The sequence below is a fragment of the Pogoniulus pusillus genome, chromosome 4 (assembly GCF_015220805.1).
Source record: "Pogoniulus pusillus isolate bPogPus1 chromosome 4, bPogPus1.pri, whole genome shotgun sequence".
NCBI classification, from domain to species: Eukaryota; Metazoa; Chordata; class Aves; order Piciformes; family Lybiidae; genus Pogoniulus; species Pogoniulus pusillus.
The window spans coordinates 48,189,666-48,209,812 of record NC_087267.1 but is presented as its reverse complement, the minus strand read 5'-3'; the positions used below and the strand labels follow the sequence as shown (position 1 = coordinate 48,209,812).

At 47.8% G+C, this 20,147-nt stretch overlaps 1 protein-coding gene across 3 annotated transcripts in view; it reads left to right on the top strand.

Annotated features, from left to right (window-relative positions):
* The window catches only part of ATXN10 (ataxin 10), a 112,937-nt gene that overhangs the window by 33,315 nt on the left and 59,475 nt on the right, over positions 1-20,147 (top strand). For all 3 annotated transcript variants that reach the window (XR_010302180.1, XM_064142827.1, XM_064142826.1), the window contains 4 exons: positions 9,983-10,063; positions 11,797-11,962; positions 17,037-17,145; positions 18,699-18,868. Coding sequence is in view for 2 of the 3 variants with exons in the window: in XM_064142827.1 (XP_063998897.1) it covers positions 9,983-10,063; positions 11,797-11,962; positions 17,037-17,145; positions 18,699-18,868 (526 nt within the window). In the remaining variant the exon portion in view is untranslated. The remainder of the gene's footprint in view (positions 1-9,982; positions 10,064-11,796; positions 11,963-17,036; positions 17,146-18,698; positions 18,869-20,147) is intronic.

The following is a 20,147-nucleotide window of genomic DNA, read 5'->3' as shown; positions in this document are numbered from 1 at the left end:
AATTCCAAATGTAATGAGGAAAAATGGTCAGGGTTTCCCTAGTCATTTGGAAGGTCTCTAAACAGAGTGAAGATGATTGAATGAGAAGCAAATGTGATTTCATAGTTTGCTGTTGCATTGAAAAAATTGCTTAATTTGCTTGTGGCTGAGCTGTTTTCATAACCACATCAATTTGCTTAGAACAGAAATAGTTTTGAGAAAGCAAATTTAAAAGCTTCAGCATTAGGCAACTAGACTTCTGTTTTGAAAGTGACAAACTGTGTCTTCAGTCCTGTCACCTGTCAATATGAACATGTGTACTAAGATTGCTTTTCAGGTGGTTATCTCGATTATCCTTCTTTTTTGTCTTGTATTGAAGGTACATTGAAATATATATGTCCAGTTCTGGGCTCCTCCATTGCAGAGAGATGTTGAGGTGCTGGAAGGTGCCCAGAGAAGGACAGTGAGGCTGGTGAAGGGCCTGGACCACAGACTTGTGAGGAGAGGCTGAGGGAGCTGGGGGTGTGCAGCCTGCAGAAGAGGAGGCTCAGGGCAGAGCTCATTGCTGTCTGCAGCTCCCTGAAGGGAGGTTGGAGCTCGAAGTGGGCAGCCTCTTCTCTGTGGTGGCAAGTGAAAGGGTTAGAGGCAATGGTTTCAATCTGTGTCAGGGGAGCTTCAGGCTGGATATTAGGAAATATTTCTTCACTGAAAGGGTTCTCAAACGTTGGAATGGTCTGTCCAGGGCAGTGCTGGAGTTGCTGTCCCTGGGGCTGTTCAAGCAGCCTGGTTTATTGTTGACCCTTCAGTGGTGGGTCAAAGGTTGGAATGGATGATCTTTGAAGGTCTCTTTGGCCCAGATATGTTCTCTGATTCTATAATCTTCCTGGTTTGAACCCATTCTTGGTTCATTACCTAAGAACTCTTGTTTTGCTCATTGAAGAGCTAAGTTCCTTTCTGATGTGGAAGATTATGTATGAGATGTAGTCAGGTGGAAGTGCATAACAAGACTTCTGTCTTCTTTACTTACCAAGTCTGGATGACTTTTCTGGCTGGATTGCAGAGAAAACACTTTGTTAGTAATTCACTGTAAATCTGGGGCTGTATTCAGCTCTGACTGCCACTGGGATTGCTGGAATGGGTTTACACAGCCCTGGTGTTTGCACTGGAGCCAGAACTCTGCTGTGAAGATTTGTATCCTTTGTGGCTCAGCTAACAAAGTGCACAGCAACCATTTTAGAGCAGCTGCTAGGGCATTGTATGCCTGAGCTGAAATACAAACTGTGCTTCTTCCAGGAGGTTATGCTCACTGCTAAACTCATAAATTACTGAAATTAAGATGTTCTTGCTTCAAAAAATATTGCTTAATTGTTGTTTACCTTCGTGGCTCCCAGCTGGAGGATCTGCTTTCATATGACTCAAAATAAGAATTAAATGCTCATGTATTTATTCCTCTTGGCTGGGATTTCTGGGTTTAGATATTGAGACTCTTCCTTTGAGCAACCAGGCGAGGCTTGCTTACAAACAAACTGAATTATTCACTGGTTTATTCCCTTTTCTTTTGCTGCCCACTGAAATTTATGACTGAGTGTTCCTCTCAGTCAGTATCCAGTGAATTCCATGAATAAACAATTACGATGCTTGAGTTATTTTTGCAGTTGTTGCCATGAGCATTTAGGCCAGAGAGAGGACATCCAGGACAAATATTTGGGTTTAAGGCCATTGGCTGGGCTGCAGTCTCTCAATATTCCTGTCGTCTAGCACATGTTGGGTGTTCTACTTTTCACCCATCACAGGAGGGCAAGCACTTCTTTAGAGTCCTGTTTTGGTGAGTTGGTAGTTCCTTCTCTCTTCATGAGCTCATGAATGCTCAGAGTCCAGTTTTTCTGTCTCAAGGCTGAAAAAGTCCTTAGGGAAGTTCAGGAGGAACCTCTTCCCCAGTGTGATGCCTTCATTTTCTCCCTCCTGTCTCGCAGCAGTTCTGTAGGGAGATTGGATGAGGAAATTCGAAACGATTCTGAGCGTTCCTCAGAGCTCCTTTTTTAGAGGCAGCTGTTGATAGAGGACCTTTTGCAGTTTCTCTTGTGTGTGTCACAAGCCCCTGTCTCACTTAAAGGCTGTGGAATAAGCATCTTCAAAAGGCAGAATGTAGCTTTCTGGAATTGTCCTGTCATATTTGCATGTGGCATGCTCTGAGCTATGCCATAGCTAATGCATGGAAGAAGGAAGTCAGTTCTGTAAGCTGCGTCCCGGTCAGATGTTGTGTTCAGTCCGTTTGTGATCGTACCTGTTTAATTCAGACCAGATGGTTTGAGAGCTCATTGCACTCAGCTTGTTGTTACTTGTAAGCATCAGAAATGTTTCTATCTCTGAAATCTGTGAAGTTGCAGAATGTAATTCACATGTTTAATGAATACTTTCTTGATTGAAAAACTGATAGGTCCTCCTTTTTCTCTTCTCGGAGCTCTGTTCTGAGTGGCTCCCCGAGTTTACCTTTGCCACCTTTAGTACTAGGTGCTGAGTGGCATTTTAAAATAGTATTAATTAACATATATTAGACAATGTACTTTTAAACTGCCTCTAAACTTCTAGCCAACACAGCTCCTGAACTTGTTTCAGGCTAGCAGGCCTGTAATCTTCAATACTAGGAGCTATTCCGAAGCTGCTGCTGGTCTGACTTCCAAGGGAGATGATCTGAGGAGGCAGATTGTGTATCTCCAAGTGAGGTTCTTCAAAACATTGCCTGACTGGCTGGAAGCCCTTTTGTTTTGTAGCTTTTGGCTAGAAGGTTAGAACAAGAAGGAACTGGAAGCTTTCAGGACTGAAAGCCATTGGAACTTTTACCTGTCTTGTCCTGAATACTTGGATCTGTAGCTGGGCTTGCCGAGTGCCCAGAGCTTGCTGCTCTCAGTAGGGTGAAGGCCTGTGGTGTTCCAGAGTACAGTTCAAAGCATGTGTCTTTGCAGAGGCACTGGCTCTGCAGAAACAAGTTCATTCCTTTGATTTATGGCACACACTAATTAAATGATCCTATCTCCTTGCCAGTTCTTTGCTGTGCACGTTTCCTCTAGAAGCCATGTTCTTTGCAACGTGCAGTGACTGTCTGTTCAGGTTATTAGCTTTGAGAATTAATGCCCTCCAACCCTGGGGAAAAGCTTCCCTGCTGCTATAGCCTGGTTCATGAGTGACCATTCCTGCCCCATCTGTACTCCTGAGACCTTTAGTGCTGGCTCACCATTTCACAGCTTGGTTATGATGGGTTCCTCCTAGCTTCTGCTCGTGGTTAAGTTAGCATGGTAGCATTTAGGATTAGCATTAAAGTTAGCATTGGGATTAGCATTCCTGCCTAAATACTTCCCTACATATGGAAGGGTTTTAAAACTCTTAGCTTCGGTTTTGTTGCTTCTACCCTCTTTATCTTCCTGTGACTTAAAAAAAATATTTGTGTTTCCCCCCTTTTAATATAACTCAGTTCATTGCTATCTGTTGCCTACCAGCAGATCTCAGCCTTAAACTGAGTGAGTCTTTGTGCATTATGCATCTCTTGACCCTGCTTCCTCCACCTCTATGTTCCACCTCTGGTTTCTATTCAAAGAAATGAGCAAGGTTTCCAAGCCCTTATGAGACAACAATTTATTCTGTGTTCCTGATTTCCATATTTCCAGTCTCCCCCTGTAGTGGCAGGCTGATTTATTTCTTCTGAAACATTCACCTGCTGCCTGCATCTTGACCATGTAAGCAAATACACTGAATTCCATAAGCTAACTCTCTTTTTCTAGTGCTGCTCTCTTTCAACACCTGCTACCTACCAAAGGATGCTTTTAGGCAGCTGGACATACTCTTCCTTCAGGAAACAGCTGGAATACACTGTTCAGGAACTGGGAAGCATATCCTAGTCACTCTGTTTCTATACAGTTACTATCAAGGTCTGAAAAGATCTCTCCATCAACTTCCTTTGCAGTTCCAAAGGAAGGATAAATAGTCTACAACTACCTGAAGGGAGGCTGTAGTCAGGTGGGGTTGGGATCTTCTGCCAGGCAAGCAGCAACAGGAAAAGGGAACACAGTCTCAAGTTGTGCTGGGGGAGGTCTAGGCTGGATGTGAGGAGGAAGTTGTTGTCAGAGAGAGAGTGATTGGCATTGGAATGGGCTGCCCAGGGAGGTGATGGAGTCGCCGCCCCTGGAGGTGTTGAAGCCAAGGCTGGCTGGGGCACTTAGTGCCATGGTCTGGGTGACTGGATAGGGATGGGTGAACTTGGAGGTCTCTTCCAACCTGGTTGATTCTATGAATACCTGCTACCTACCAGAGGATGCTTTTAGGTAGCTGGACATACTCTTCCTTCAGGAAACTGCTGGAATAGACTGTTCAGGAACTGTTAAGTGTATCTTAGTCACTCTATTTCTATACAGTTACTATTGAGCTCTGAACTGCCTTGCAGTTCCAAAGGAAGAATAAAGCATAAGCAGTGTCCCCTGTCATATGTGTAGTATGCTGAAAGACTCTCTAAGCACTGCCAGTTTTTTTGCTCATTCATTCATGCATTTATTTGTTTTTGTTAAAAGGTTTCTCTTAAAGCATGCAGGGAGCTGTGCCTTGGGCATTGGGCAATTGTGGCAGCTTTAATCTGAAGTCATTGCCTCAGTACATCCCTTCAGTACATCCACTCGGGTTTGTATTAATCAACAGCAGAAAAGTATGTCACACAGTTTAGAAGCTGCTGGTTTTGGAAGAGAAGCCAGCACAGAATGCCACGAGAACTGCTTTAGAGCACTGAACCTGCAAGCACATGTGTTTTGTGAAGTAGTCAGGAAGAAGTAGCACAAACTGCCCTCATTACTGATCCTAACCGAGACCCCTGTGTGATCTACAGACTGTCTGTTCTGGAAGTGCTGTGGTTGTTCCCTTAGATGAGAGCATAACTCCTGTCCTCAGCTTCTCTAAGGGTGTGCCCTGGGGCAGGGTAGCTACTAGGGAAAGGAAAAGCAGGGGGTGTTTTAGATTCCTGAAGAGCAAGGGCAGAAACTCTCTCTTGTACAGTAAGAAGCACAATCCCCCTTTTGGCTTCAGAGAAGCAGTACTGAGAGTGTGGTCAGCTGTTTGGCACTGAAAGGAAGCTTTTCCTGAACATTTGCTTTCCCTTTTGGAAACCACAGCTCAGTGATGACTGTAGAGATTAGGACGTGGGGCTCCCTCTCCCTATCTTTTGCCTTCGGTTATTTTGTCCCTGCTTATGGGTAGAAGTGTGGACAGAAACCAGAGTTCTGTGGCAAGGGGTCTTGCCTATGGGTAGGGGTTTAAAAGGTAAAGATGAAACTCCTCAGGAGCCCACTTGGTGCTTTGTTGGTAGGAAGGTGGTGGAGAAAACAGAAAATGCAACATTTCCCCTCCACCACCTTGGTTTGCTTGCCTTTATTTTCATTTCTGTCTTATTGTCTCTGACAGTTTAGGCTGTCCTCCTCCCCTGTGATGGCTTGAGTGTTACCCACCCCTCAGCTCTTATGAAGTCACCCAGACTAGACTCAGCCGAGCTGGAAGTTAAGGAATGAAGCTTTACATTCACAGCTTAGCACAAGATACAAGCAGATAGTTAACAGTATTTACAGCTACAACTAGAAACAGACAAGTTAAAAAGTGATACAGAAGCACAGCAGCCCTCCCAGAAGCCAGAGTCCCCAGGAGGGGCTCCCAACCACCCTTCCACCTCCCTTCCACCCCTCCACATTATCCCAGACTTTGCCTTATGTGCGAGGTGAGTTTGGAGGATCATCCGGGGGGGTAGAAAGCAGAAAGATTAAACAGACAGCAGGTTAGGGAGAGAAGTGCAGGCAGCCAGAGCCAGAAAGCAGCTCTGTTATCTGTGTTTGTGTTCTTGTTTTATCCATCTCAGCAAACCTGTGAGTGCAGCAGCCATCACCACTGGTTCCTTTTCACAGCCTAGCAACTAATTTCTCTCACTAAAATTCCTAGTTAGCCTCCAACTAGCACAATCCTCTTCTACTTTCCAGAAAATAATTCTTCTTTCTAATTCCAGGAATGTGGGAGTTACATTGCAGGTTCCAAGTTCAGCTGTGGTTTTAAATTGTACTGACAACTGCAAAAGCTTCCTTCACTGTAGAGATCCATCTGGCTTCTGCTTTCTATTTGCAGTAGCAGTGTATTGGTGCAGATTTCCTCAATCTTCTAAAGCCCAGCCAAACATATTTATTTGTCTTGTCACCTCTTGGATATTTTGTGGAGAGGAGGGAGGAGGAGGTTATTCTGTTGCTACTCATCCTCTGTATTATGTTGGTATCTTCCCAGGAAAAAAACAAACAAAATTCCAAGTTTGAACATAACTGAAGATAAGTCTCTCTCTAGTGCCTTTCAGATGTAGCTGTCAAATGGAGTGGGAGTACTCAGGTGTCCCTCAGGGGTCAGTGCTGACACCAGTGCTGTTTAACATCTTTGTCAGTGATATAGATACAGGAATCAGTGCAGCCTCAGCAAGTCTGCAGATGGCATCAAGGTGTGTGGCACAGTCGACTTGCTAGAGGGCAGGGTGTGCCCAGACCAACCTCCGGACAGTCAACAAAGCCAAATGTCAGGTGCTGCACCTGGGTCGGTGCAACCCCAAGCACAGCTCCAGGCTGGGTGGGGAATGGCTGAGAGCAGCCCTGAGGAACAGGCCCTGGGGGTCTGGGCTGATGCAAAGCTCCACAGGAGCCTGCAGGGTGAGTGCAGCCCAGACAGTAACCCTGTGCTGGGTGCAGCAAGAGCAGTGTGGGCACAGGGCAAGGGAGGGGATTGTGCCCCTTGGCTCTGCTCTCCTCACACCCCACCTGCAGTCCTGGGGGCAGTTCTGGAACCCCCAGCACAAGCAGCACATGGAAGTGTTTGAGCTAGTCCAGAGGAGGCCACCAAGATGCTGAGAGGGCTGAGTTGGGACTCTTTTAGCATGGATAAGAGAAGGCTTGGAGGAGACTTTGGAGTGACCTTGTAGTATCTGAAGTGGGCTCCAGGAGGGCTGTGGAGGGACTATTGCCAAGGTCTTGTACTGACAAGATGAAGGGTAATGCATTTAAACTGGCAGAGGGAAGATTCAAATTAGATGTTAGGAAAGGGTTGTTTGCAGTGAGGGTGGTGAGACACTGGCACAGGTTGTCCAGGGAGGCTGTGGCTGCTCCCTCCCTGGAGGTGTTCAAGGCCAGGTTGCATGAGGCCTTGAGAGACCTGTTCTAGTGGGAGGTGTCCCTGCTTATGGCAGGCGGTTGGAACTGGATGAGCTTTGAGCTCTCTTCCAACCCAAACCATTCTGTGATTCTTTTTTCTGACTCAGAGAAATATTACAGATAGTCTGAACTTGTTCTCCTAGACTGGAGAGCTGACTTGAGAGTCAATATCATGACCTGCAAGGAGGATGCATTCATTGTGGGTAATGACTTTTTGTGCTAGTTTGAAGCAAGCCCCAAACCATCACACTTTTAAAGATGGAAGGAGGTTCACTCCTGTGCTTGATTCAGCTCAGAAGAGGGTTGTTGTGATGCTTGATACTTTTAGTGGAGTCTTGAGTATGGACATGTGCTTCCTTTTCTTTTGGGAGGGAAGTGCAGGTGTTGGAGTGGGATGAATTCCCTAGTTTCTAGAGAGAGTTGTGGTAGCTCCTGTGGCATTTGTTATTGAAGAGCTTTGGACTTGTACTTGCTGGTTTTGAGTAGTATTGCAGAGCCTGCTTGTATTCTTGCACAGGGTCAAAAACCCAAAAGCTGCTTCTAAAATATGTTGTGGTCCCAAACAGCTCCTTGTTACCGGGATGTGGAGGTGCTGGAGTGTGGCCACTGGGATGCTCAGAATCTGCAGCAGCTCTGCTGTGAGCACAGACTGAAAGAGTTGGGGCTGTGCAGGCTGCAGCAGAGGAGGCTCCCAGGTGACTTTCTTGTAGCCTGCCAGGATCTGAAGGGGGCTCCAAAAAAGCTGGGGAGGGACTTTTGAGGCTGTGAGGGAGTGGCAGGCCTGGGGGGAATGGAGCAAAGCTGGAGGTGGGGAGAGTGAGGCTGGAGGTGAGGAGGAAGTTGTTGAGCAGGAGAGTGGTGAGAGGCTGGCAGGGGTTACCCAGGGAGGTGTTTGAGGCCCCATGGCTGGAGGTGTTTGAGGCCAGGCTGGCTGTGGCTGTGTGCAGCCTGCTGTAGGGTAGGGTGTCCCTAGGCATGGCAGGGGGTTGGCACTGGCTGCTCCTTGTGGTCCCTTCCAACCCTGTCTGATTCCATGATTCTATGAAGCATATTGATTCTTTAGCATGTCCAAAGGCTGGCAGTGTGGCTGGGAAAGGTTAGCACTGTAAATGTCCTTCTTTCTTTTTTTCTTCTTCAACACTGGAATGATTTGTTAGGTTTGTGTGTTTAACTGCAGTGGAAAGAGCTATTTTGTTCTGCCTAACTCTTTCAGATAGAGTGGCGTTACTGTAGGGTGATGAAAACTGGGTTTGGTTTTGAGAGCAGAGCAGAGGATTGCCAATCAAATAGGAAATTGCCATGTCTCTCCCTCCTGTATTCTAAAACATTTGTGGGAGTTTTCTTCCTCATCCTCTGAGACCGAGGACACTGTTCTCTGAACTTGCTAATGGGATCAAATCAACTTCATGTGCAGCATGCCATTTGATGATGAAGCTGATTGCTTGCACCCAGCTTTGATTGGAGTGAGCTTAGTGGTCATTTGGAGTGCACTGAGCGCAAATGTAGCTTACACCGCTTCGTCTTGGCTGCTTCTCAAGTTCAGTTCTGGACAAAGCAGCCCTTGTGCTGTTGTGAAGCCTTTGAACTGAACATCTCCTCCTCTATCTACTGTGGAAGCAGTTGATTTTTTCATTTATTTATTTATTTGTAGGGTTTAACCGAACTATTTTTCAGATCAAGGAGAGCGGCATATTCAACACTGCTCATTTGTTGGCTGTGCTACGCTCGCCCAACAACTTCACTTCTCACCATTTCCCTCACTAAATTACAGTGCTCCTCACTGTAGCCCGGTGGTTCTGCCATTGGACCCCAGAGAGAGTTTGAATCTCCTACCAGAGCTTTTTGTGTGCATCTGAAATGCCATAGTCAGTCAGTAACCCAAAACTGAACATCTTTCTGCTTTAGAGCTGCGAAAGGCCTTTTCCTCTTCTTCTTCCCTGCCCCGAATCAAACCCAGAAGAGCTAAGTACTCAAGATATCAGGTTTAATTTTCTGCATCCTTGCTTTGACTACTACCAAGCTTTCTGGGCAGGGCAGCAAGAGCAAAGGTGTCTTACTCCACTCCTTATTCTTTTGTTACCTCTTTGTGATCCTCTTGTAAAATATGCTCATGCTTTATTCTTAATGCTGCAGCACTGCAGGACGTGGGTAAGGGAAGAGGAAAACCAAAATACAGAAGCAGATGTTCCTGAGGTGTCAGGAAGTTTAAAAGAGAAGAAGCACAGCAGTCTGTGCTCAGAAGCTGTGCTCTGAAATTCAAGCTGGACTGGATGATCTTGGAGGTCTCTTCCAACCTGGTTGATTCTATGATAAGTTGTGCCAGGGTTGGTTCAGGCTGGGTGTTAGGAGGAAGTTGTTGGCAGAGAGAGTGATTGGCATTGGAATGGGCTGCCCAGGGAGGTGGTGGAGTGGCCGTGCCTGGAGGTGTTGAAGCCAAGCCTGGCTGGGGCACTTAGTGCCATGGGCTGGGTGACTGGGCAGGGCTGGGTGCTAGGTTGGGCTGGATGACCTTGGAGGCCTCTTCCAACCTGGAGGATTCTATGACTCTACTAATGACAGAAGACTCTAACCAGCTTTCCTTCAGACATTTGAGTAGAAGCTGTGGTGAGGGGATGGCAAATAGGGAAGAATACTGCAGAAGGATGTGCAGTTATTTTGTGACAGTTTGTGTCTGTCAGCAAACAGGAGTGGAAGCATTTCACACTGCCACCTGATATGAGCAGCACCATCTGAAGTAAATGTAGATGCTTTGGTTTTGTAGCACCACTAACATTTGTTGTTTGTTCTGTTTTGTTTAGGTTCTTGATTTTCACAGACCGTTTGCTGAACTCCCCTGAGCTGGTACAAGCCCTTTATGCCAAACTGAGCAATCAAGAAAGGTAACCCCAAAACCCAGTGTGGCTTTTAGTATTTAGCATTCCATATAGAGTATCCTGTTCACATGATTGAAAAACTGTGTGGTTTCCTAGCTGGCACACAATCTCTAAATACATGTTTCTATGTCAGTAATGGTTTTAAATTGGTTGGTTAACATTACAGCTTAGCCACAACTGGCAGTGATTTATGTAGGGTTGCAGAATCCAGGTTGGCGCCGTTGCTCAGGAAAGAAATACTTTTTTTACACACAGGAAAAAAAGAGAAGATCTCATGTCTGAGTCTTGATTTCATAAGAGCACCACACCCTGCAGTGCTTCAGAGCCGTGTTTGAAATGCCCTCAGCTGTTCTTACTCCTGTTGTGATTACAAGAGGCTCAGAAGAAGCCTTCAATGAAGCTAGGAGTGTGTCTGATATGCATTAGAATCACAGAATCAAGCAGGTTGGCAGAGCCCTCCATGCTCACCCAGTCCAAACCAGCACCCAGCCCTGCCCAAGCACCCAAACCATGACCAGTTCCTTTGTTCAGGGTTCTGCTGCCAGGCAGCCAAAAACAGAAGAAGGGGACACAGTCTCAAGGTGTGCCAGGGGAGGTCTAGGCTGAATGTCAGGAGAAAGTTGTTGTCAGAGAGAGTGATTGGCATTGGAATGGGCTGCCCAGGGAGGTGGTGGAGTTGCTGTCCTGGAGGTGTTGCAGCCAAGCCTGGCTGGGGCACTTAGTGCCATGGTTTGGGTGCTTGGGCAGGGCTGGGTGCTAGGTTGGGCTGGGTGAGCTTGGAGGGCTCTGCCAACCTGCTTGGTTCTATTCTATGAAAATTGTGGAACAGCTGCAGAGAACCAAGTGTACATTTAATTTCTTTGTATCCCTCTCTCTGATCAGAGTAGGCTTAGGGCTGGGAAGGAGAATTAGAGAAGGAATTGTGTGCAGGGCAAGGGCTGTGAAAAGCTGATGTTTCCAGCTGGAAGCTGACCAGCAGTCTCTTCATTTTGCTGAACATAACAACAGCTTTTAAGAGCTGTTTTGGTGGAAATTTTAGACAGGGAATATGCAGTCACAGTAATGTTCTGTAGGAACAGTAGACTTAAGAGAAGTAGGGACCTGACTGCCTGGCCAGGTTGTGTTGCTTGAACGCTGGCTGGAATCAGTGCTCTGGAGAAAGAAGCCAGCAAACACAGTGGCCACTGGTCTGAGACTGCTTTACTTTTAAAAGGAAGCTCTGGTGATAGCATGATGATTTGTGTGTTGTTTTTAACACTTTGACCTGCTTACTCTCTAGACAAGTCCATATAGAATCAATCAGGTTGGAAGAGACCTCCAAGCTCACCCAGTCTGACCAGTGTGGCCTGAGCAGTGCTGAGCACAGGGGCAGAAGAACCTCCCTTGTCCTGCTGCCCACACTGCTCCTGAGCCAGCCCAGGATGCCATTGGCTCTGCTGCCCACCTGGGCACTGCTGCCTCAGCTTCAGCTCCTCTCTGCCAGTACCCCCAGGGCCCTCTCTGCCTTCCTGTTCTCAGCCACTCTGGCCCCAGCCTGTAGTGCTGCTTGGGGTTGTTGTAGCCAAAGTCCTTGTTCAGTCTCATCCCCTTGGCCTCTGCCCACCCATCCAGCCTGGCCAGGTCCCTCTGCAGGGCTCTCCTACCCTCCAACAGATCCACTCCTGCTCCTAGCAGGTCATCTGCAAACTTAGTGATGCTGGCTTAGTGAATGTGCCTAACAAGTGGTTTTCTGATTCTAGAGTTCCTCTGTTAGAGCTGATGATGGCCAAAGTAAGTGAGAAGAGCCCAGTTACCAGTGAGGACCCCAATGTGTTCATGAGACATGCTGGCTTCTTGGCAGACTGTTTCCAGGAGACATGTGGAGCTGTGCTCAAGTTAACTTCTGCAGCTGGTGCAGAGGATGAGGTATGTCTGATTAAAAAGGTCATTATAGTGCTAGATCTGAAGGGCTGAATCCTCACTGCTGTTATTAAACCCAGTAACAGTTTCGGCTGCTGCTGCTTTTGCTGCTTCGCTGCCGCTTCACCCCTTCCCCATCTTCCTTAAGGGTACTGTATTTCTGCATGAGTTCATTCTCCTTATGCTGTTATATTTAGTTTAAACTAGAAGAAATATGTAGGCTGGATGTTAGGAGGAAGTTCTTGACAGAGTGATTGGCATTGGAATGGGCTGCTCAGGGACGTGGTGGAGCTGCTGTGCCTGGAGGTGTTGAAGCCAAGCCTGGCTGGGGCACTTAGTGCCATGGTCTGGGTGATTGGGCAGGGCTGGGTGCTAGGTTGGGCTGGCTGAGCTTGGAGGTCTCTTCCAGCCTGCTTGGCTCTATGAAATACGATTTCCTTTTTTCCTGACTTTGCAGCAGTCTGTGTTGCAGTGAAATTACTGTACCAGGGGAGGGATGCAGCTGAACCCAGGACAGTGTTGCATTGAGATAAAAATCAATCTGCTTGCACATCTCTCCTGTGGAGAGAGACTGAGAGACTTGGGACTGTTCAGTCTGGACAAGGGAAGGCTGAGAGGGGATCTTATCAGTGTCTATGAATATCTGAGGGATGGGTGTCAAGATGAAGGTGGTGGTCTCTTTTCAGTGGTGCCCACTGAGAGGACAAGCACCAACAGACACAAGCTAGAACACAGGAAGTTCCACCTCAACTTGAGGGGAACGTCTTTACAGTGGGGATGATGGAGCACTGGAACAGACTGCTCAGAGATGTTGTGGAGTCTCCTTCTCTGGAGACATTCAAACCCTGCCTGCATGCGTTCCTGTGCAGCCTGCCCTAGGTAATCCTGCTTTGGCAGGGGGGTAGGACTCAGTGGTCTCTGGTGGTCCCTTCCAACCCCTCTCATTTCAGTGATTCTGGAATTGTTTAAAGTCTCAAAACTGAAGAACATGTTCAAGTTTTCAAACCTTTGGATGAGTTACTACATTCTTACTAAGGACCATGGCTATAACTTATTTGTGTTGTGAGGTTTGTTTTTCCCAAACAGGAATCAAAACTTAGAATGTATAGGTGGGAAGCAGCATCCCTTCCCCCCCCGACTTAGAATGGGGGTGGAAATGGAGTAAATGCTTTCCTAGCCATACTAAAGTAGGTAAATCTTGAGGGCAGTTTTAAACTTAACTGATTTAGAGAGCAAGTCTTATGAGGAGCAGCTGAGGCAGCTGGGATTGTTTAGAATCATGTTGGAAGAGAGCTCCAAGCTCATCCAGCCCAACCTAGCACCCAGCCCTGCCCAATCACTCAGCCCATGGCACTAAGTGCCCCAGCCAGGCTTGGCTGCAACACCTCCAGGCATGGCCACTCCACCACCTCCCAGGGCAGCCCATTCCAATGCCAATCACTCTGTCTGCCAACAACTTCCTCCTAACATCCAGCCTAGACCTGCCCTGGCACACCTTGAGACTGTGTCCCCTTCTTCTGTTGCTGGGTGCCTGGCAGAAGATCCCAACCTCACCTGGCTACAGCCTCCCTTCAGGTAGTTATAGAGAGCAGTGAGGTCTGACCTGAGCCTCCTCTTCTCCAGGCTATACTGCCCCAGTTGGAGTTTAGTCTGGAGAAGATTGAGGAGACCTCACTGCTCTCTACTACCTGAAAAGGTGATGTAGTGAGGTGGGGATAAGTCTCTCCTCTGTAGTGTCAAGTGATAGAGAGGAAATGCCCTGAAATTGTGCCAGGGGGAGGTTTAGATTGGATTTCAGGAACAATTTCTTTACTGAAAGAGTGGTCAGGCATTGGAACAGGCTGCCCAGGGAGGTGGTGTTCACCATCCCTGGAGGTGTTGAAGAAACATGTGGACATGGCACACTGGGACATGGTCTTTTACAACCATTCCCTGATAATTGCTTCTTTAAATGCATCATTAAGGTCCCAGGTGCTATTTCTTCGCAAGTGTATTTGGCTACTTACAAGGCAGATGTTCTTCATCTGTCTGGGACCTGTAACATCAAGTTCTGATTGTGGAGAGCTGTGGTGCTTGTGTGATTAGCTCTGTGTATGAGAGCTGGCTGGAATGTGTAGCGACCCTCCCTGCAAGCAAGGGCTTTCCTTACTGACCTTTCCTGTTTCCCAGTGGTTGGGGATGCTCTGCTGGACCTCACATGGCTCTGACCAGAGAGCACCCCTGGGGCCAGCTAGCATCCACAGCACCGAGTTGCAGAGCTTGCTGAATGCCAAGTGGCAGAGTTTCTGTCCCTGAGCACTCGGGCACTTGCCCCAACTCTCATCCACTTGGAAGAAATCTCTTACTGCTTCAGATTTGATAAACTGGTTCTGTTGAGGATGGCCACAAGGAAGACCCTTTGCAAGTAATGTAGGAAGGCTTTTATGGGTTGCACTTGGGGAGTCTTGGACGCAGAGCTGAGTCCTGGATGGCTTTGTTTTATTTCCTGCTTCTGATGCATCCAAGAGTTGCTGGCTACTTGCCATAGCAGGAGCTTTAGGTCATCTGAGAGTAGGGGCCTTTTCAAATCACCTGCTGCTCTGTTTCTGCTCTTTACTTTGGAGAAGCTCCTTAAAGCAGCAGCCTTGGGAATGCAGAAAGGAACTTGTACCACAACTTGCAGTGCCCTCGTTGGTGCTGTGCTCAGTCATTGTATGTGAGCAGGCAGTGGCAGTCTTAGAATCAGCCAGGTTGGAAGGGACCTTCTGGTCTCAGTCCTCTCATAAATTTTGAATGTTTTCAGCTGATGTTTGGATGAGTCTCTCTCTCTCCCTCCTATTTTTTTTTAACTAAGACAGCCAGAGAAATAAAAGCTTGAGAGATTGAAAGGGTTTTAATCCAACACAGAATCAGCTAATCATTGATTCTCACCCATTGATGGTATTTGGCTTCAGAAGTGTGGTGAGTGTGATTAACACATTTCCTTCACTAGGTATTTCTAAAGATACTTCTAAAAGTCACATCCCAAGCACAGCTGCAGGCTGCATTCCCCACCCATCTGGGCTGATGCAAAGCTCCACAGGAGCCTGCAGTGTGAGTGCAGCCCAGACACAACCCTGTGCTGGGTTGCAGCAAGAGCAGTGTGGGCACAGGGCAAGGAAGGGGATTCTGCCCCTTCGCTCTGCTCTTCTCAGCCCCCACCTGCAGTCCTGGGGGCAGTTCTGGAGCCCCCAGCACAAGCAGGATATGGAAGTGTTTGAGCCAGTCCAGAGGAGGCCACCAAGATGCTGAGAGGGCTGCAGCAGCTCTGCTGTGAGGACAGGCTGAGAGAGTTGGGGCTGTGCAGGCTGGAGAGGAGAAGGCTTGGAGGAGACCTTGGAGTGGCCTTGCAGTGTCTGAAGGGGGCTACAGGAGGGCTGGGGAGGGACTATTGACAAGGTCTGGTAATGACAGGATGAGGAGGAATGGGTTTGAAGAGGCAGAGGGGAGATTGAAACTGGATGTTAGGATGTGGCCTTGAGTGACCTGTTCTAGTGGGAAGTGTCCCTGCCTAATGGCAGGAGGTTGGAACTGGCTGAGCTTTGAGCTCCTTTCCAACATAACCCATTCAGTGGTTCACAGGCTCACAGGTGTCAGGGGTTGGAAGAGTCCCAAAGAAATCATCCAGTCCAACCCCCCTGCCACAGCAGGACAATCCTATCTAACACAGGTCACACAGGAACACATCCAGACAGGCCTTGAAAGACTCCAGAGAAGGAGACTCCACAACCTCCCTGGGCAGCTTATGCCAGGGCTCTGGGACCCTTACAGTAAAGAAGTTCCCCCTTGTGTTGAGCTGCAATCTGCTGTGCTGCAGCTTCCATCCATTGCTCCTTATCCTATCCCAGGGAGCAGTGAGCAGAGCCTGTCCCCCGCCTCCTGACCCCAGCACTCAGAGGTTTAGAAACATTGATTAAATCCCCTCTCAGTCTTATCTTTTGCAAACTAACAAGCCCCAGGGCCCTCAGCCTCTCCTCTTAACTGCTGAATGCTGCTGTTGGTTGTTTCAGCGTTACCAGGATTATATGGAGCCAGGAATATCGCAGTGCTGCTCAGTGAATGTCTCTCTGTCCTGCACCAGACGGAGCAGGAATAGATGCTCTGACCTATGCCTGAGCCATTTGAGCCTGTTTGCAGTTGACATACCACACCTTGTGTGTACTCATCTTGCAGTCCCAGTCTGGTTCTTCAATGTGTGGTGCTCCAAATTATGCCATCAGCTCTTCAGGTCCCTTCTCTGAGTGCCACATTCTCATTAGAAGCACTTAGCAGCATAGCCTGTGAGGGGAACAGAGAGGTCTTTGGCTGGGTAAATAATATGCAAATAGAATTATGTGCCTCAGACCTACCCAAAAGGCTGCATCTATGATCCTGGTCCTATTTACCCAAGAATGATGTCAGTTCTCACAGCCAAAGTTCATTTGACCACAGAGCTTCACAGAATTCCTGCGGGTAGCAAAGTGCTGTCCTGCAGGCGCTGTTTGTGTCTGTCAAGTGGGACACTGCTACTGAATCCACTCAAAAGAAAACATTTACACAGAAACCATTCTCTCAGCCAGTAATTTGCTGCGTTTCTGCTTCTGGAAGCTGCTGTGGTTTCGTTAAGATTTCATCCCTCATGGCTCTGCTTTGTTTTCTGCCTGATTTTCCAGAGCACACACAATGCTGACAGGAGGAGAGAAATTGCTTCACTGCAGCACTTGCAACGTTCCAGCAATGTTATTGTTGTTGCAGGAAGAAGTCCTCATTCTCTAGAGCATTATTCTTGGCAGTTTAGAAGAGCTGCAAAGAACCTTAGGTCATAGATCATAGAATCAGCCAGGTTGGAGACCTCCAAGCTCTCCCAGCCCAACCTAGCACCCAGCTCTGCCCAGTCAACCAGACCATGGCACTAAGTGCCCCAGCCAGGCTTGGCTGCAACACCTCCAGGGACGGCAACTCCACCACCTCCCTGGGCAGCCCATTCCAATGCCAATCACTCTCTCTGCCAACAGCTTCCTCCTAACACCACTCTGTGATGCCCTTCATAAGCCTTTCTCAGCAATGCCACTTTGTTTTCCAGGAAGCACTGGTCACAATTCGTCTTCTTGATGTTCTTTGTGAGATGACATCCAAGAACAGACATCTGGAACATCTGCAGGCTTTGCCTGGCTTGCTGGAAACAGCCATAGGTGAGTAAAAAGCCACAGGGTTTTGTAACTGCTGGCTTCTTTGCTTTGCAAAGCAAAACGTGTTTTTGACAGCTGCTGGTAATTATCCTTCTGACCTTCTCATGAAATAAATACATTGAGTGAATCTACATTTTCAAATATTTGAGTTGTCCCTGGACTTTTTTCTGTGTCTCTCCTTGCTCTGTTGGCTCCTCTCACCCAACAGAGCCTTGGGTCAAGAGTCAGCAATGCCCTGTTTATACAGTCAGAGCTGTGCAGGGGGTAGCTGCTTGCTGTGTTCTTCCACTGGCTGCATCTGTGTGGAAGAATTAGAAGTAGAAAAAGGACTTTTCCTTTTCCTCCTGTACTCTGCTTCTATACTTCACCTACCTTTACTTTTCCTGTTACCTCCTGCTTCCCAAATTGCTGGAACTAACTGCAGTTTGAGTGTTCTTGACTAAACTGGGTGACTTTTTAAGGCCAGTTTGAAAAAGAAGCTTCTTTCTGCTAATCAACAACAAGTGATGGGCTGCAAACAAAAATTAAGCCAGAGTGAAGGCCCATCCTGCCTGACAAAGGGAGCCTGTAAAAGAGCTGGGGAGGGACTTTTTAGGCTATCAGGTAGTGACTGGGCTAGGGGCAGTGCTCAGAGGCTACAGCAGCTCTGCTGTGAGCACAGACTGAAAGAGTTGGGGCTGTGCAGGCTGCAGCAGAGGAGGCTCCCAGGGGACCTTCTTGTGGCCTTCCAGGATCTGAAGGGGGCTCCAAAAAAGGTGGGGAGGGACTTTTGAGGCTGTGAGGGAGTGCCAGGCCTGGGGGGAATGGAGCAAAGCTGGAGGTGGGGAGAGTGAGGCTGGAGGTGAGGAGGAAGTTGTTGAGCAGGAGAGTGGTGAGAGGCTGGAATGGGTTGCCCAGGGAGGTGGTTGAGGCCCCATGGCTGGAGGTGTTTGAGGCCAGGCTGGCTGAGGCTGTGTGCAGCCTGCTCTAGGGTAGGGTGTCCCTGGGCATGGCAGGGGGGTTGGAAGTGGCTGCTCCTTGGGGTCCCTTCCAACCCTGACTGTTTCTGTTCTGTGATCCAGAGGGACCCTATATGCTCCGAGAGGAGCTGTACAGATACTGAGCTGTGCCTTCCTAAATGTCATGACTGTCTGATGGTTATGCCACTGTCTTCTGAGGAAAATGGAAATTTATGGATTCTAAAGAGAAAGATGTAGTGTTTTGGATAAAAACAAAGGCTAAAGCAGCAGTGGACTGTGACTGTTTTGAGACATTCAGAGGCCTTGCTGCAGAAAACCACCCCAGACCCACTGTTTTTGATGACAGGTTCATAGTTGTATTGCTTACAGTAAGCTGACTAACAACAAGGTCTGTTTTGTGTGCGTGTGTCTGTGTTTGGAGGGAACTCGAAAGTCCCTTCTGGCCCGGGGATGGCCTTTATGGTCGCATTTACACTTCCAAAGTTCTCTCGGTGTGTTGCTGAATACCCGAAATGATGTCCATTAGCCTTGCACCTTTGAGCCAAGTGGTACTGCTGTTCAGGTGTTAATCAACTCAAATACTCTTCTCTTCTCTAGACACCTTGAGATTAACTCACCTGGCTGGTAAACAGGCTGTAAATGTCTTTACTGCCACACATGCCGTGACAGCACAAGAGGAGATTTCGCACCCTGCCGAGGGGTTTAAATCTCATCTCATTCGCCTGATTGGGAATCTCTGTTACAGAAACAAGGGGAACCAAGACAAGGTAGGTTTATACTTCTCTTCTCCTGGCAGTACTCTGGCAGGAGCAGATGTGCCTGACTTGCCTCTTGCAAATGTGCTCTTCGTAGGGTAGAACTGGCCATGCACGGGGGGAAACTGTTTGTGTGTCTCTTCTGGTATGCTTACCTTTAATAGCCTAACGTGGGCCTCTCTCCATCTTTCTTAAGGGCTGCAGAGTGCAAGGTAGTGTTCAGTGCCTCTACTGGTTTCATGTTTGCACATCATAGAATCAGACAGGTTGGCAGAGACCTCCAAGCTCATCCAGTCCAACCTAGCACCCAGCCCTGTCCAGTCAACCAGACCATGGCACTAAGTGCCTCATCCAGGCTTGGCTTCAACACGTCCAGGCACAGCAACTCCTCCACCTGCCTGGGCAGCCCATTCCAGTGCCAGTCACTCTCTATGCCAACCACTTCCTCCTAACACCCAGCCTGTGGCAGAAGGGCATTTTCATAGCTCATTCATAGAGTTTTTCCTGCAGAGTCTGGAGATGGAAGAGCTCAGGAATGCTGCCCTCTCTGTCTGACAGACGCTAATACTGCAGGCAGACGGCTGGGCAGTGCAGAAATGATCCTCCCCTTCCCTCTGTCTAGTGTAGTATGTAATAACAGATTTTCGTGTTCCTGAGAAGTGCTATTAATCATCCTAATCACTCTTGCTCAGCTCTGCCTGACCTCTTTCGATGCAATATGTGCTTGTGGAAGTGAAATTCATTTTTGTGGAATACCTTGTGCCAGTGGAGGGGAGGGAGTTGCTTTCATATTGGAGTGGTTGATTTACTGCTCATTGTTCATTTTCGCTGGGATTTTCAAAGGACCCTGGAGCAATTAGTCATACAGGCTTAGTGTTTTTCATGGAAGTTGGGTATTAACTTGCCTTAAACTGCCTGCAATTATTTTTGCTTTATGCTGGCTTGAAAATGAGTTAGATTCTTGTGTCTGATGTCATGGAAGGCTATTTAAGTGCCGTCGAAGGCATAGAGATGCCAATAGTGTGATATCCTGTCTGTGCCTTCAGACACCTCCTACTAAACCAGCTTGCTTAAGGCTGCATCCAGTCCAGCTTTGAGCACTTCTGAGGCTGGAGGCTCCACTGCTTTCCTGGGCAGCCTGTTCCAGTGGCTCACTCTTCATGGTGAAGAATTTCTGCCTAATATCTAATTTACATCTAGCTCCTTCCTCTTTGAAGATATTCCCCTTGTCCTGTCACTGCATGCCTTTATAAGAGGTCCCCTCCAGCTTTCTTGTATTTAAAGGCCATTA